General features: G+C 39.4%; 1 protein-coding gene across 4 annotated transcripts in view; it reads left to right on the top strand.

Moving 5' to 3' along the window:
• CERT1 (ceramide transporter 1) overlaps nucleotides 1–10,622 on the top strand; it is a 115,782-nt gene extending 105,160 nt beyond the window's left edge. Inside the window, exons 14-17 of one of the 4 annotated variants that reach the window (XM_053664427.1) lie at nucleotides 1,556–1,684; nucleotides 2,238–2,367; nucleotides 3,829–3,965; nucleotides 7,243–10,622. In XM_053664427.1, coding sequence (XP_053520402.1) covers nucleotides 1,556–1,684; nucleotides 2,238–2,367; nucleotides 3,829–3,956 — 387 coding nt within the window. In that variant the 3' untranslated portion in view covers nucleotides 3,957–3,965; nucleotides 7,243–10,622. The remainder of the gene's footprint in view (nucleotides 1–1,555; nucleotides 1,685–2,237; nucleotides 2,368–3,828; nucleotides 3,966–7,242) is intronic. The other 3 variants (XM_037163409.2, XM_037163408.2, XM_037163410.2) reach the window with 3 other exon arrangements.
• Nucleotides 10,623–17,793: the final 7,171 nt, after the last annotated feature.

Raw genomic sequence — 17,793 nt, 5'->3', positions numbered from 1 at the left:
CTAAAAATAAATAAAATTTCTTTTAAAAATGAATTAAAATTTTGGAGAGAGCCACCAGAAGCAATATTGTATGTTATACAGGAAATACAATGATTCAATAAGTACTTTATTATTCTCTTTTTCAAATGATTTTTAATTGAGCTGAATATGTGAAAATATTTGAGGTTTGCTCTGTATTTCTTAAGCTCAGTCTTGTCACCTGAGGCATCTTATATCTAATAACTATGAGCCGTGCTTCATTTTATGTGGTAGCTTCTTAAGAAACGTGTAACAGTGAGGATTCTGTGTCAGCATGCAGATTTGAGGGAGGGTCTAAGTGAAATCTAAAATTTAGTAGTTGTTGAAACATCAGTTACTTGCCCTGTAATTTAGAATGAATATTAAATGGTCAATAATTTAGATTCAGAAGAGTGTTTATAACCTGAAGATTACTGATCCTGGAAGACAATCTGCTGCAAGGATTTACTGCACCTTGTAAATAGTAGGTGGAGGGGAAGGTTACATAGGTTGTACCAAGTTTGTTTCTTAAAAACTACTAAAATAATGTATTTTATAAGTAACAAAACTTAAGTTATAATTATTTGAATAAATAAATTCTCCTGGCTTTTTTTTTCCCAACAAAATCCAAAAACACTATATATCTTTCTCTTTAAACTTGGCTTTGTTTTATTAATATGGCCTTAAATAGGGCTGTGCATCTCCTAGTATTTAAGTTATTTGCACCCTTTAGATTTGTCTTGTCTTCATCCTTGTGGATTTTCATTTACTAGCTCTAACATGGCCAAATTTTCATTTATTATTGGCTTCATATTCATTTCTCCGACACTACTTTTGTTGACTTCATGAAGTTTTATATCTTTAAAGGATAAACCATTTCACTTTGCAGATGATTTGTGTTGTATCGACACTGAGTTGTTGGCTCTGTTTTGTACTCAACTATTAGAATCTCTCACTTCAACTGTACAGAGTTCCAGTTCTCTGAGACCTAGGTACTACGTTATTCCAACAGTACTTTTCCCTCCTGTACCATGAAGTTCAAAGGTTCTGTCGCACTGACTGGGAATTCTTTAAAGGTGACTGCTATCAGAGGAGCCGACTTCTTTGCCTAAAATCTTTGCTTTAAAGTCTCTGAATAGTTTAAGCTGAAGTTGAATACTAAACTTAAAAACAGGATGTTACCAGGGCCTGTGGAAGGGGGCAGTGGGGTGTCTGCCATGCATAATGGGTAGAGTTTCTGTTTGGAAAGATTAAAAATTTTGGAAGTAGATATTGGTGATGTTTATGTAGCATTGTGAATATAATTAATACCACTGAATTGTACACATGAAAATGGTTTCAGTAGCAGATAACCACAATTAAAAAAAAATAGAATGTTAACTCAGTGTTCGAAATTAATTCTTTAGTGGATGATATCAGGTGCTCTTCATTTAAAATTTGACATATTTTTCCTTCAACTATAAGACAATTTATTGATTTTATATTTATTTCTGTTAGTTCCATATTACACATGAGTAAAAAGTAGTTAAATTTTCAAATGATTTTACTTCTTTCACAGAGAGTGTGGCCTGCTTCTCAGCGAGATGTATTATACCTCTCTGCCATTCGGAAGATACCAGCCTTGACTGAAAATGACCCTGAGACTTGGATAGTTTGTAATTTTTCCGTGGATCATGACAGTGCTCCGGTAAGTACACTGTGTAAAATGTATGTAGTCGTAGAATATAAAGCTAACTGTACAATACAGTGCAAAAGTCACTAAACACATGCCACATGCACGCACACACACGGATACTAGATTTGATTATGATTCTTAGATTGTATGTTATGTTGGCCTCGTGGAATAATACAGTCCACGTGCTACCCGAGGGACAGTGCTCATGGCTCTGACCATTTCAGCAGGTCCATTTTCCTTTGCCACTGAGGTGAGGTGAGACAGAGCTGATGAATAATATATGTAGACTCCTCACAGTTGCCTCTCAAGCCATTATCAGCTACTGGCAAAACCTCTGTGGTTTGTACCTCAGTTTAGCTCTATTTACTGTGTAATAGGAGGGAAAATCATTTCTTGTGTTGTATTAGCTTCACATGTGTTATTTCTTAGTATTTCCAGTATTTTGTGGGAGATTTTGATGAGTTACAGTTTCAGTGAAGCTAGTGTAGAGTGAGACCAGTAGAGATTACAAAATACTGGGTATCTGCTGTACTGGTGTTTTGTTCCTATTTTTTTGTTTCTGTAGCTGAACAATCGATGTGTCCGTGCCAAAATAAATATTGCTATGATTTGTCAAACCTTGGTAAGCCCACCAGAGGGAAACCAGGAGATTAGCAGGGACAACATTTTATGCAAGATTACATATGTAGCTAATGGTATGTATTTCAGTTGTTTGTTTTTGCTACTTGGTAATGTGGATGTTCTTAGTATGATCTACATGATGACTGATCATTTGGAGAAATACCGTCACAAATGCCTTCTGAGTGTTTATTCTTTAGATAAGTAATTTTTAGTTTGCAAAGATGTATATCAGAACTATTGGGAAACTTCTGATATATGTATACCTGAAATTAACCCCAGAACTACTACATCAGAATTTTTTAAGCTGGGGCTGGATAGGAAGATTGTTTTAAACCTTTAATAAACCTTGAAAAACCTTTTAAAACTTTATATAAAGAATACTGTCACATATCTTCGTGGTTTTTTTTTTGTTTTTTAATCCCCACCCAAGGACATTTTTTTTCACTGCTTTTTAGAGAGAGGGGTTTACAGAGAGAGAAAAGTAGGGGGAAAGAGAGGGAGAAACATCGATTGGCAGCCTTTCTTTCCATACATTCCTAAACATTTTCCAACCGGAGACCAAATCTGCAAGCCAGGTATTTGCCCTGACCAGAAATCAAACCCTCAACCTTTTGGTTTGCAGAATGATATCCAGCCAACTGAGCCACTGGTCAGGGCTATTCTTGGTTTTAAGAACTGTTTTATTAAATATTTACTTAAGAGAAAATATGTAGAATTAGGAATGTAAGCAACAGTGGGGAAGGAAATTTCTTCTTGTCAGGCTTGCTCATTTCTATGTCATTGATTTGGTCCTTCATCCTTAATTAGTTGCTAGGTACATATTTATTTATGTCAGCCTGCTGCTGGGCAGCCCTGTTGCCTGTTTTTAAATATTTTATTTCTTTATCTTTAGAGGGGAAGGGGAAGGAGAGAGGGAGAGAAACATCAATGTTCGGTTGCCTTTCATGCGAGGACGCCTTTCGTGCGTCCTGCATTCCCTGCAGGGAACTGGCCTGCAACCTAGGCATGTGCCCTGACTGGGAGTCGAACCTCGAATGTCTGGTTCGCAGGCCCACGCTCAATCCACTGAGCTACACCGGCCAGGGGAAGCCCTGTTGCTTTGATTCCTTACTACACCCATTTTCTCTCTGCAGTAGTTTTTGAAGTCCATCCAATCAAATCCTCATACCTTCTTTATACAGGACCCTAACTGCTACTATGTTTAAAGAGACATTTATGCCTGAGCAAGTTACTATTTAATTACAGTAGAGTTTGATTAATAAATCTGTCTCAGGTAACCTAAAATGTAGCTATACTAATATTTACATATAATTTAGAAAAGTAAGAACACTTTAGAAAAATAGTAGTGCTTTCTTATTTGCTATTTGTTTCTGCCTGGTGGTTAATATTAAGGATTAATGGTTAAAACTTTAAGAGATGCTGATTGTCCCAACATGAAGAATTTGTTAAAAGCAAAGGAACAGAATGAGTGAGTGCTTCATATGTATTTGGAGAATTATATCTTGATACATTTAATTTTTTTCTTTAACTCACAGTGAACCCTGGAGGATGGGCACCAGCCTCAGTCTTAAGGGCAGTGGCAAAACGAGAGTATCCAAAGTTTCTAAAACGTTTTACTGCTTATGTCCAAGAGAAAACGGCAGGAAAATCTATTTTGTTCTAGTATTAACAGGTACTGGAAGATACATGGTATCTTTTTCTTAGTCTAACATGATTCTATAGATGTTAAAATTTAGTTAACTGTTGAAAATAGTTTGTGTCTTATGATGTTCCCAGATAAAGAGTTACAGTTTTTATAGCCTTAAAACTTACTTTATCTTTCTGCTTATATTAAATAATACCTGTTTATTTAAACAAATTTTAACATTACAGAATTCAAGAATTTCAGAAGTGCAAATTTTCTATATCTTTTCCTCCGTTGAAATTACTGTTAGGTTTGTGGTGTATTCTAGAATTTTTATATAATTATGTACTTATGAATATGTATTTTTATTGTCTTAGGAATATGTTTATATTTATTGTTTTGTAGCTTGCTTTTTTACTTAGTAATATATTTTAACTATCATTCCATATAAAAATATGAGATGTATATACTGTCTCATTATATTAACATCTATTACCTGAGTATTGCAGAATTTATTAACTAGCCCCATGGTAACACTTGTGTTTCATATTTTTACTGCCAAGTAATGCTACATTGAACCTCTTTACACAACGAGCAAGAATATAATTTTCTTTCAGTCATCTGTTAATATGACTCAGAAGTCAGATGTGTGAAAGGGTACATAGTAAGTTTATCCCCTGCCCCTCCCAAGTCACCACGTTTATCCCCCATCCACACACACAAAAGTGTATAATTGATATTACTAGTTTCTTGTGTATTTTTCCAGAGAAATTTAAAAAGATTTTATTTATTTACTTTTAGAGAGAGGGAAAGGGAGAAAGAGGGGGAGAGAAACATCAGTGTGTGGTTGCCTCTCACATGGCCCCCAACTGGGGACCTGGCCTGCAACCCAGGCATGTGCCCTGACTGGGAATCCAACTGGCAACCTTTCAGTTCTCAGGCAGGCACTCAACCCACACCAGCCAAGGCGAGAGATTTTTTTTTCTAATGCCTGAAAAAGCAAATACAGTTGTATTGCTCCCACCCATACTCTTGTTGTTGAAGAAAATGTAGCATACTCTACACATCATTCTGCATCTTCTTTTTGCACTCTTTATTGTCTTGAAGGCCTTCACATACAGGCGGGGAGCTTCGTCATTCTTTTTTTAAGGTGATTCAGTATCTCATTGTATGGATATACATAATTCATCTAACCTCCCTTTGTAAATATTACACTTGTTTTCCATTTTTTGTTAGAACAAATAGTGTTGGAATTATATCCATATGTCATTTTGCACTTGAGAGTTTATATGTGGGAGACATTAGTTGGTGTGACACCACTGGCGCTGTGGGGTTTGTGTGTTTGTAGTGCAGGTGTTGCCCTCCACGGGGACCGGAGTAATTTGCTGTCGCCCCAGTGACAACGTGTCAGAGTGCCTGTAACCCTGTCCCACAGTGGGTTAAGTGAAGCTTTCTGAGTTTTTCCAACTTGATTGCTAAAAAGTACTCTCGCCATGTAGTTTTAATTGTATTTCTCTTATTATGAATGAGTTTGAACATTTTTTGGTCTGTTGGAGAACATTTGTATAATTGTTTCTGTGAACTCTCAGTGTGTTAAATTTTTAAATAGATATCACCGAAGTATAATCTACAGGCAGTAAATATTATATGAACATCCTCTCATTCTTACCTACATTGAATGTTAGTTAAATCATTGGCTGAGAAATTTATATTCTTGAGTCAATTTAATTAGATAAAAATAATAATAGTTGGTAATCACATAATGAATGCCTTTTTAAATTAAATTTGGTTTCTGATGCTATCTGTAGTATGTCTTTACAAAAAAAACTCTAAAGCTAAATTTATTGTCAGATGCTAACACAAGGTTTATTGCATTGATGTCCCAGATACTTAGTTCTTCTTGGGAAAGAACTGACCTGAAAGTGTTAAACAGGTTCTGGCCTTACTAATCTGAATGCTTAGTGTTTTGGTATATATAGCCTGACCTTTGAGGAATCCTCACTCCTGCCGCATAAATGTGTTGCATAAATACACTATTTTTAGAATATTTTGTACTTGAGAATTGTTATGGCTAAGAAGATTCCGGGCACACAATTTCTTACTGACTCTGTCTCTGCACTGTATTTGTCAAACCAGAAACCTGATTCCACACTGTGGCAGCGGGCTTTGTCACCTTACTTAGGTGTCTCTTCTCAAAGGTTTCTAAAAAGTTGCTGTTTGCTGTGACCAAGACCCAGCATGTAGCTCCATCTGCTTTCTCTCTTCTTTACCTCTATCCCCAGCCTTGCTTATAAGCAAGACAGAAAACAATAACCATGTATTATGCAGAAAAAATCGGAACATAGTTATATATAGAGAGAACATGTTCTCAGCTATGTTTGAGAAGAATAGTGATTTTCTTAAACATTTGAAATATACATACTAACATATTACTATTTCATTTGGGTCAGTGTTTTATTGACTGACTGCATGTATACACTCTCTCTTCTTTAGTAGACCTAGAAGGATGGGCTTGAAATCTTTGAAAAAAAAAAATTTACTTCTGAGGCAGGAGGTAGTGTTGTTTGTGGACCTGTGAGCATATGTATAAAGACAGAAATGAAAAGACTCATTGGTTAAAACTCAGCTCAGCCTCGAGTCCCACTTGAGGTCCTTTCTGACAGAGAACCAAATTCAAACCCTAACATGTGAAGAAAATCTTTGTTCTCCTGAAATAATACTTGCTTCATAACAATTTTGGAAGATGTATGTATGAAGTGGATTCTAGCATTGAAACCTTAGGAAAACTAGCATTCTTGATTTTGGTGATGGAGAAATAGTAATTTGCAATAGCCAGTGTCATCTTTAGAGAAATTCCATAAAATTAATGATGTTCAAAGATACTAAAACCTCTTAGTCAAAATGCTTACACATTTGATGCGATCTGAGCACGTTGGTTTTCTACATTAAGGCAGGCCTCTCTTTCAGAACTTCAGTAAAATTTTAAAGTTCTTGAAAATTGTATAGCATAATTTTTATTGAAGACTAAGAAGGAAATGTTAGTGCATGGGTTACAAATCCAGAGACCTCTCTGGTTAATTCCCTCTTTGCTTACCTATAGCGCATTACCCTTTTAAAGTTTTTCTAACTTTCAAAGATTCCTTATCCTTTCTGTTCCTTCCACTGGGATAATTTTTACATTCTTAAAGTTTAAAACATAAATGTTAATAAAGAATGTGTGCATTCCATGAATTCAAGGAGTAGGAGGAATCTGTTTTTGGTAGGTTTGCAGCTGTTGGTAATAATATATGGCTGAATTTTTTACTTGTCATTTTCTTTCCTACAGTGACTGAAGCAAGGCTGTGTGACATTCCATGTTGGAGGAAAAAACTTAAAAAAATATCGAATGCTCTAAGCTGGAACGTAGGATCTCCAGCCTTGTCTATGGCCCAGCACCGTGGCCTTGTGTACAAAAATGAAGAAATATTGCAGTAGCAAAGCTGAACATCTAACACTAGCTGTCTCCTGCTAGCTCTCCATACTCAGCATATAACTATAAATACATGTAAAATTACATGTACATGGCTATATTTTTATTTGCTTGCTCCTAGAAGAGAAAAAAAATCAACTTTGAATCACAACTAGAAATTGAAGCTTTAAGTTTTGGAAACTTTCAGATTTTTTAATTTAGTGTGGTCCAGCCTAAGATCCTCATTTGTATCAGGTTTTGTGCACAAAAGAAAAGCACAGAAGTTGAACGCGCACAGGGCCGCACGGGGCGTCTGCCTTCTGTGCACCAGCTGCCCAGGTGGGGTTCTTGTTTCAGGCCTGCAGTTAAACCTGTTTCCAGAATTTGGGGGTTTCTTTTTTTTTTTTTTTTGCTTTGCTTTGCTTTGCATAATCATAGAATTCATTGCTGCTGATTTCTATGATTCATGTTGTCATAAAAAGTATCTCTTAATGACTGAGGGCTGTCAATAACCTGTGATTTTTTTTGTTTGTTTTTTTCCGTAGTCTTACTCCCATGAAGAACTTTGGTTCTGATGGAGAAAGAAGGAAAAGCTTTTTCCCCCCTAGCTGTATTTGTATTTTCTGCATTTTTAGTTGTACACTGTTGTGCTACAGCTTTTCTTGTTTGTTTGTTTGTTTGTTTGTTTGTTTGTTTGAAACACAATTTGGCGATTCCTAAATGGGTTCTTTCTTACCTGCAAACAGAAACATCTGTGCAAACCTTGTGGGTATAAACTGTTTTCTGGTAAAAATGATCAGGGTAAAATGAGCTTACATTTTTATGAAATTTGTGAGAGAATATACAGTTATTACTTGTGAAGGCAAATCAGATGGATTTTGACCTTTGATTCAATATTTGTAGTATTCAGTAACAGGTGTTTTTTGGTTTTTCTGATTTGGGTTAGTTTAAAAGGTATGTTGCAAGACATGCCCAGAAAATGTGAGCAATGTCCCTGTTTGCCTCTTGATCAGAAACTGCAGCAGAGCAGTGAGGGGTTCCCTGTGAAATTCTTTCCTTCGTTGCTATAAGAACATAAATGTATAATACTTTTTTTAGTTTTATTAGTTTTTAGCCTCTGATAAAAACCTTGAAGCATGGAGTTGAGGCAAGAAATTTTACTCATTGAAGTAGAAATGACTGCCCACTTCAAAATCTTCATTAATGTTTATACACAAATGTGCTTACATAAGTCAGAGGCATTTTGTAGATGCTTATCTGACTAGTTCATCTTTGTAGAAACACAAATCAGATTCATTATGTAAAGCAGAAAGTCATGTCACGTGGAACATGTCTTGTATATATTTCATACATGGTAATGGAGTCTTAATGATAAATGCAAGGTGATAATTTAATGATGGGATTAGTCTGATCACTTAATATGCACAATCCTGGAAGTAAATTACTTGCATCAGATGTAGTGCTATTTATTATTCTGTACAGAGAGAAAAATACATATAAAACATATGCTTAACATTATATGCACGCAGATTTCATGCTCCATAAATCTTTTCTATTTTTAATTTACTTTCTCTAAATGATGTGCATGGACTATGCCTTATTACAGAAAAATGCTGTTCATAATTGGACTATGTGGAAAAGTGCCTATGGTGGTAATGCTAGTCAGGCAAACAAGACAAATTGTCATATCAGTTTACTACATCACCATTTAACATTTTATATTGTGATGTTTAAAAAAGAAAAGTTTATACCTCAAATGTGTATTTTATTTTACAATCAGCTGTGGGCTAGGGTGTTGGGAGTATGGGAGGGTTAGGGAGGGAAGGTATATTCACCATAGACACTGATGGGAATCTTCAAAAAATTCTGTATGCCCACTATAGATATTTCTCTGTTTGCCATTTTTTCTGGTAACTGTCATGACCACAGACAAGTAACTCTTTCATAACTAAATTGGATAGCTTTATTTCACAAAGGTATGGAAAGTTTACAAAGCAGTATCTAAATCTAATTATTGTTTGTTGCATTTGCACTAAATGTTAATGATATACTTTTGCAGTTTATTCTGTAAATAAAATGATTACACTAAAATATTTGTATTAAAAAAGAAAAAAGATACATTTTACCTTTAGGTAATTGCACCGGTACTTCACTAGAGTTAATCTTGTCCAACCAGATATAGAAATTAGTAGGAGAATGTGAAAAGAATTAAAAAAGGGTCAAATTTTAGAGAGGTGCTAGCCCTGTAGACAGTATTCAAACCCTCTAGAATTATTTCCATATGGTGAATTCCTGCATACTCTGAATATACATAACATTTTCTCATCCCCGGTTATTTCCTACTTCTCTTCCCCAAGCCAAAAAAAAAGAGGATCTTTTTACTCTCTTTTCTACTCAGTTACCCTTTTATAATGCAATAGAAACTTTAAAAATTTTGGTGATGAGGGGGCTTTGTTCCCTGAGCGAGAACACAATGTTTTAATTAGAATGCAGGACTCCCAGATTTGAGGGCAGGGTCATCCTAGCAGCTCTGGGTTTGGGATCGCCAGACAAAGGGGCAGCCAGAGCAAGGAGGGGGATGACTGGGAGAGGTGTAAGAGTACAAAGTAAGGAAAATGAGGAAAGGGTTTCCCATTTGTTTGGCTTCATGAGCTAATCTGTACACCTATACAACGTCAGTGTCAATTTGCTATGGAGAATTTTTAGTTGGGGTGAGCTGGTTCTCTTGTGAAATTGTGCTGGTTATCTTTAAGCTTACCAGTTGTTTGTCCAGTTAAACACTTTTACCAGTATTTAGTCCAAGTTGTACAGATGATGTCTTTGGATTATTGTCATTGTTCATCCACAAACTCAAAACATAATCATTTTTAAGTACCTTGGGAGTGTATAGGATGTAACTATTCTATAATAGCTTTATGATCCTGATGATGTTTTTTAAAAATAATAAAAGTTGGATCTTCCATGTTACAATCACAAAATTAAGACCAGTATTTAAAAGCAGAAAAGTATTAAAATATTATGGACAAATGTGCTTGTTTGGTTGTTTTTCTTAACCTCCAGATACTGCCCTACATAATTGTCTTGAGTAGTCAAGAGCTTGAAGTACTCCAATTCAGTGGTCTTCAGACTGCAAGTTGTAACCCAGTTAGGGATCAAGAAACTGTTAGTGAATTATGACCTGATTCTTTTTTAAAGCAAAATAGCACAATGGAATAATCAAGTTCATAAAATGTAATAAAGGTAAATAGTTTGTGAATTTTTTTGTATGTGCCAGCGTGTGTGTGTAATGGGTTACAATTTAAAATGAATTACTATGAGTTGTGGTCCAAACATTTTTGGGTTTTTTAAGAATTTTTTTCATATTTTTATTTTTATTTTTTATTTAATTGTTGTTCAAGTACAGTTTTCTGTCTTTTACTCACTTCCCAGCCCACCCCACCTCGTGCTCCCCACCTCCCTCCCATTTCCATCCCCCTTAGTTGTCCATGTGTCCTTTATACTTGTTCCTGTGAATCCTTCCCCTTTTTCCCTCAAATTACCTCCCCTCTCCCCTCTGGTCACTGTCAACCTATTCTGTATTTCAGTGTCTTTGGTTATATTTTGCTCGTTTATTTGTTTTGCTCTTTAGGTTCCTGTTAAAAGTGAGATCATAATGGTATTTGTCTTTCATTGCCTGGCTTATTTCACTTAGCATAATGCTTTCCAGTTCCATCCATGCTGTTGCAAAAGGTAGGAGCTCCCTTCTAAGATTTTATTTATTTATGTTTAGAGAGGGAGAAAAACATCAATGTGTGATTGCCTCTCACATGTCCCCTACTGGGAACCTGGCCTGCAACCCAGTCATGTGCCCTGACTGGGAATGGAACCTGTGACCCTTTGGTTCACAGGCTAGCACTCAATCCACTGAGCCACACCATCCAGGGCCAACAGTTTTGGGTTTTGTTTTGTTTTGTTTTTTCCCTAGAACAATGGTGAGATGGGAAGTGTGGATTTGCAGTTAATTCAGTGAGTTCCTCCATAGTTATTTTGTTTTTGTGGTTTTTTTAGATATATTTTATTGATTATGCCATTACAGTTGTTCTATTCCCCCCTTCATTCCCCTCCACCCTGCACACCCCCTCCCCCACCATTCCCCTCTTTAGTTTATGACCAGGTGTCTCAATTTCTTTAGATTCTGTATTTTCCCTACTATTCTTGCCCTCCCCCCTATTTTCTACCTACCGTCTATGCTACTTATTTTCTGTACCTTCTCCCCCCTTCTCCTTCTCCCACTCCCCTGTTGCTAACCCTCCATGTGATCTTCATTTCTGTGGTTCTGCTCCTGATCTAGCTGTCCTCTTAGTTTGCTTTTGTTTTAGGTGTGGTTCTTAATAACTGTGAGTTTGCTGTCCTTTCACTGTTCATCTTTTTTATCTTCTTAGGTAAATTCCTTTAACATTTCATATAATAAGGGCTTGGTTATGATAAACTCCTTGAATTTGCTCTTATCTGAGAAGCACTTTATCTGTCCTTCCATTCTAAATGAAAGCTTTGCTGGATAGAGCAATCTTGGTTGTAGGTCTTTGGATTTCATGACTTGGAATACTTCTTTCCAGTCCCTTGTTGCCTGTAAGGTCTCTTTTGAGAAATCTGCTGACAGTCTGATGGGAACTCCTTTGTAGGTGACTGTCCCCTTATCTCTTGCTGCTTCTAGGATTCTCTCCTTCATTTTAATCTTGGCTAATGTAATGATGATGTGCCTTGGTGTATTCTTTCTTGGGTCCAACTTTTTTTGGACTCTCTGAGCTTCCTGGATTTCCTGGAAGTCTGTTGCCTTTGCCAGTTTGGGGAAGTTCTCCTTTATTATTTGTTCAGATAAGTTTTCTACTCATGGCCATTCCTCTTCCCCTTCTGGTACCCCTATAATTCGGATGTTGGAACATTTAAAGATGTCCTGAAGGTTCCTGAGCCTCTCCTCATTTCTTTGAATTCTTGTTTCTTCATATTTTTCTGTTTGGTCATTTTTTTCCTCTTTCTGGTCCACTCCTTTGATTTGAGTCCCAGTTTCCTTTCCATCACTATTGGTTCCCCGTGCATTTTGCTTCATTTCACTTATTGTACTCTTCATTTTTTCATCTGATTTGTGACCAAAATCAACCAGTTCTGTGAGCATCCTGATCACCAGTGTTTTGAACTGTGCATCTGAAAGTTTGGCTATTTCTTCATTGCTTAGATTTATAGGCTCTGGGGCTCTGAGTTGTTCTTGAGCCATATTTTGATCTGGTGGGGCCACCCAGGTCGCTGGTTTGTGACGCTGTATGTGGGGGCGGGGTCAGAGGGACAATGGCGGTCCCCTCTGCCACTTCCCACCACTGGGGCCTGTGCGATCCTTCTTACTGCTCCTTCACAGGTTTATCAGTGAGCAAATGTGTGACCACGGTCAGCTGTCAGTGGGACTGCCCACTACTCCACACCTGGGATCCCCCCATGGCTGCTTGTGCGCCTGGGTGCGCGCCCGGGTCAGTCCAGTGGATCTTTCCTGCCTGACCTTACTCTGCTGCTGGCTCTGCCCCTCTTACCGGTTTGGCTGAAGGGTTCGTTGTTGTCAGACTTCCATATAGTTCAGTTTTCTGTGGTTTGACTGCGTTTTTGTTGCTGAAACTTTGTTGTTTTTAAACTTGGTTGTGTGCGAAGGCACAGTGCTTCCACCTCCACCTCCATCTTGGCGGAAGTCTCCCTCCATAGTTATTTTGAAAGACTGAGCTAATTTCTTTCCCAGTGTTCAGAGATACGGGTCATCCAAGCAGTATGACCCCTGAACACAAGCCAGCTACTGAATCTGGTGGGATGCTGGAGCAGGTGGTATGGCTGTTGTGTTGACTTGATTGAGAGAAGTAGCAGATGGCCCTCATGACACACCTTGAAGGAGGTTTTCAAGAGTGATTTAACCATGTGCAGTTTTTGTCTTAGACTTGACTTCGGAATATAGCCTATAAATAGGTGTAGTTCTAACTAGCTGTTTCTAATTGAGTTGCTTTCATAGGATCTTCCAGATTTTCTGGCCATTGTTTGAACTAGACTGCAGCAGGACTCACTGTTGGTCTAGGCATTGTCTGCCCATTAAAACAAATTTTTTGTGAACCCGCCATGTCTGTATACTTGGAACAGCGTTAAACAAATACCACAGACTATTCGGTGTCTTCATTGTCTTGCACAGAACTCTGAGTTTAGTACTGGAACAAATCTTAAAGGTCTTTGAAGTTACCAAAAATGCCCAGCTGAGATGTTCTTACCACCCAGTGTTTGTTGAAGCGCCGACTGAGGATGTCTCCATCCGGTGTCTGTACCGCGCCCAGCCTGCATTTCACCTGCCTGCCCTGCTCACAGCACCGCTGCGGTTGGGCGGGGAGGAGGTGGTGGTGGCCGTGCCGCCACCACTGTTTTACAGGTGAGGAGACGGGCCTGGGCTCCGGGCCTACTGAGTCTGAAGTCTGTGAGGCTCTGCCACGTTTTAATGTCTCGTGTACTCAGTATGTGGAATATATTGTTTGATAGACTAAAAAGCAGACCTGCTTGGAGCACTTTAGGGGTGTAGGTCTTCACATTACAGATGTCAACACCAGCTTCACAAAATCCCAAATACCTGTGTCCTGAAATCCCACCAGATACATAAATTATATCTTAAAGGTTAAATTGGACCATTCTTTGGTTCCTTAACTGCCCTCCTGTCTCCTAGCTTAGAGGGATGAAATGGAACTCAGACATAAAACTAAGTGCCACAAGAAGGGTATTTTAGCCCAAAAAGGATATTTCACCTTGGGTCTTTCAACCCAACAACAAGCACCGACAGAGCCGTCACTCACTGTTCTGTGAGCCGTCTGCTGCAAAATGACTGCTAAGTTTGCTTATGAAAACCAGCTGTGCATCCACAGCCCGTCAGTGTGTTTGGTTCTTTTCTTCTGTCCTTTGGCCCTGGGAGGCTAAGCGGGACCTGGGTTCAGCAGTAAGGAATCGGTGCGGCAGCTAAATTGAGCTGTGCTCAGCCAAACTGTCCTAGGGTGTGGGCAGGCGGCACCCAGAACAGTTCCCAGAGCAAGTACCCGCTGAGCACCTACTCCTCGCCTGTCATGCAGCATTCCAGGATTGGGAGTACAGCAGTAAGCAGACCGTCTGGTCTTCATTATGTTTCTCATACCTGAGCTTTTTAGAAATGGAAATAAAGAGGAAATAGGCTTTGAGGTCAGAAGCTTTGAATAGGGGTACGTTGAACTACAGCTTAAGCCAAATGTATAAAATTTTATTTTATACTTGACCCTCAGCTGTGTTCTCAAATAGGAAATGAGTTGTTGCTGTCTTTTAACAAGTTTGCCCATTTCTGTGCCAATAGTGTGAAGTTAATTGGTAAGTTCTACTCTGCTGATTGGGTTTAATCTAAAACTAGTTTTCATGGTTTGTGACAGACTTTACGTTCCTAACATCCAGTAGACCTGTTATTTCCAAGTGTTTGCCTCCATGTTCCTGAGTACCACGTAGTGGACGTACCAAAAGGGAATGAGACTTAAGAGGCCAAGGGACCAGTTTTTCTGGCTCACTCACTTTAACAGCTTTATCTTGCCAAGTCATTTCTTTTTATTTTGTTAATCTTTTTAAAACTTTTATTGACATTTCGCCAGTGTCTCCATATCCCGCCCCCACACCCAGCTCCTGCTCCCGTTTCCCTCTGGTCATCACCACACTGTTGGTGCCTGTGGGTTGTACATACCTGCTCTTTGGCTACTCCCTTCCCCTTCTTTCCTCCAGCCCCCCTTCCCACTTCCCCTCTGACAGCTGACAGTGTTCCATGTGGCCATGCCTCTGTTTCAAAAATTGCCAAGTCATTCGATGTCTCCAAATCTCCTCTCCTATAAAGTAATACACAGTGATCCACCATGGCAACATCACAGGGGTGCCTGGAGAAGAATGAGGTAAATGTATTTAAAATACTTAGAAAACCTAAAGCACTATGCAATGATAAGGATTCAGTCAACCACAGGCATGTGTTAGGCACTGCCTTCTGAATGCTAGAGATAAGAAAATGAATAAGAGGAATAATGATAAGGATGCAGGCATTTAGGGTTTTGAACCTGAACTAATGCCGTTGGCTTGGGGCTGAGAGGGGCAGAGGGTTTTTAACTTCCACCAGAAGTTACCTTCTGTTTGACAACAGAAGGAGTAAATGGAAGAGAGTAGAGCTGTCCAGTAATTAGTTCAAACGGGTGAGAACCAGGAAGAGGGCCATTACCTTCTTTTCCCCTGGCAGGGGTATCCAGCCTTTTGGCGTCTCTGCTCCTCACTGGAAGACGACACATTGAATACGTTGCGACACAATCACACAAAAAAATCTCAATGCTTTAAATTTACGACTTTGTGTTGGGCTGCGTTCACAGCCATCCCGGGCTGCGTGTGGCCCACAGGCCGCAGGTTTGACACCCCTGGCTAAGACTTCGTCGCTAACAGGTCCGAATCTCCTAGCAAAATGTGCAAAGATTTGTAAGGCAGATGCTTCAACAGCCCACAGGTCTGGGCTGCAAAGAGTTACGTAGTCAGCTGTGCAGTTCCCGAGGAGACAATGCAAAGGGAGGTGACTGGCTAAGCAGCTCTGCCCAGAACCCCTGCAGTGCTGTGTGGGAGGCACCAGGCTCTTCCCTGAACCGGGTAACCATGAGGTCCTTACCACTGCCACTGCAAAAATGCCTCCTTTGGGTAATAGAGTGAGTCTGTATAAACATGAGAATAAATGTAGCATTTCGTAGAGTATGTAGAGCTAGACAGGCCTAAGTTGCCAGCTGTCCGACTGTCTCAGTTTACAAGGGAACTAAGAAAAACACGTGAACGGAGGTCTCACAGGGCTGGATTTCCAGCACCCTTCACACTTGCCATCGTCTCATTTTCAGTGACCTTCACTTTCTTTTGGGGAGAAGTCCTACTTATATGTATTGTTAGCCATCCAACATCATTGAGTGCCTTTAAATGGAAGGTACCATATACTAAGTTAACCAGAAAGTGAGACCTTGATCTGGAGGAAAATGTTTGCCCCTCGATCTGGGCAAACTCTAATTTTTATTTGTATTTTTATATTCTAGTTTTTTGTTTGATAATATACGTAAGTCAATAAAATCTATCAAGAGGTAAGTACATTTATTGGAGGTGTGTGTCCAAAAAAGGTTTTTCTGATGGGGTGTTCAAGGCTTGGACCCTGCCGGGTTGGGCAGGTACTGTCCTAAGCGAGTCAAAGGTGGCCCTTTTCCCAGGAGCTCTGCACTGATCCAGGCTCCAGCAAGCTGACTATAACTTTGGCTACTACCCACGGGTGCAGAGTAAGCACCCAACCTGTTGAAGGTGCTATGGCCAGAGGTCAGTAGGCTGCTCTGAACAGATCTGAGTATATTTTGCTATTAAGAGCAATAAAGTTTTAAGAATGAGGTAGGTTATACCCTGTATTAGAAAAGACTGAGGCAGAAAGTAGACCAAAACTTGGTTTCATTAGCTCTTTGAGGCTGCAGCCCAAATTAGTGAAATGGGCAGAGGTAGGTCATCAGGCTGAGTGAGCTGGGAGTATGGCTCACCCATCACACATCACTTAGTACTGGATAATACTCTGGATTTGCTTTATTGTGTCCAACACTTCTGACATACAATCCCAGCTGAGTCAAGAGTGGAGGCAGAATTGCCCCCTCAACCATCCCCTATCCTGTACCCCATCCACTAAGCCGTTTACCATTTCAAACTTCAAGTGACAGGAAAGCAAAGGAATTCCAGTCAACACAGGCTAGCTGTCTACCTGGAGTATTCATTGCACTGAATGAAGACAGAAGACCTTTAGTGTTGTTTGGAGGGGCAGGGTAGGGGGCGGTGGTCATAGGTGGAGCGCAGGGAGACACCAAATCCAGGTAACATATTTCCTAGTTGTTACTGTCTCTTTAGGAATGACTCTAATTCTTAATAACATTCGATCGTTCTGTGATGTTTTCCAATTGTATGCTTCTGGAAAAAACGTGATTTCCTATACCGTCCATGAAAAGCAGGCACCTCATACACCCACAACAGCTGGAGCAGCAGCAGCACCCCCACAACTGCCCGTGTCCTGGCTGCACCCCAGACCGAGGGAGCAGGAGCCCAGGGGATGGCCTAGCCATCTGTTTTGGAAAATCTTCCATTTGAGTGTGTTGCACACTCAAATTGGAGAAACCCTGAATTAATGCATTCTTCTGTGTTCTGCCTCCTAACTCCAGCTGTGAGCTCCAGGCCCTCTTCCACTGGCCTTGGGAAGGGACTGGGATGGGATCCTCACACGAGTGCCCACACCTCCCTGTGCAGCTCCCAGAATGGTTCAGGAGGGAAAGGGGGCACGTAGGAAGCACGCTCCATCAGTCAAAGAAGGAATTGACTGCATAACTGTCTTCTCCTGGT

The sequence above is a fragment of the Artibeus jamaicensis genome, unplaced genomic scaffold, assembly GCF_021234435.1.
Source record: "Artibeus jamaicensis isolate MK-2021 breed Jamaican fruit bat unplaced genomic scaffold, CSHL_Jam_final contig_373, whole genome shotgun sequence".
NCBI lineage: Eukaryota > Metazoa > Chordata > Mammalia > Chiroptera > Phyllostomidae > Artibeus > Artibeus jamaicensis.
This window is presented reverse-complemented; position numbering and strand designations above follow the sequence as displayed.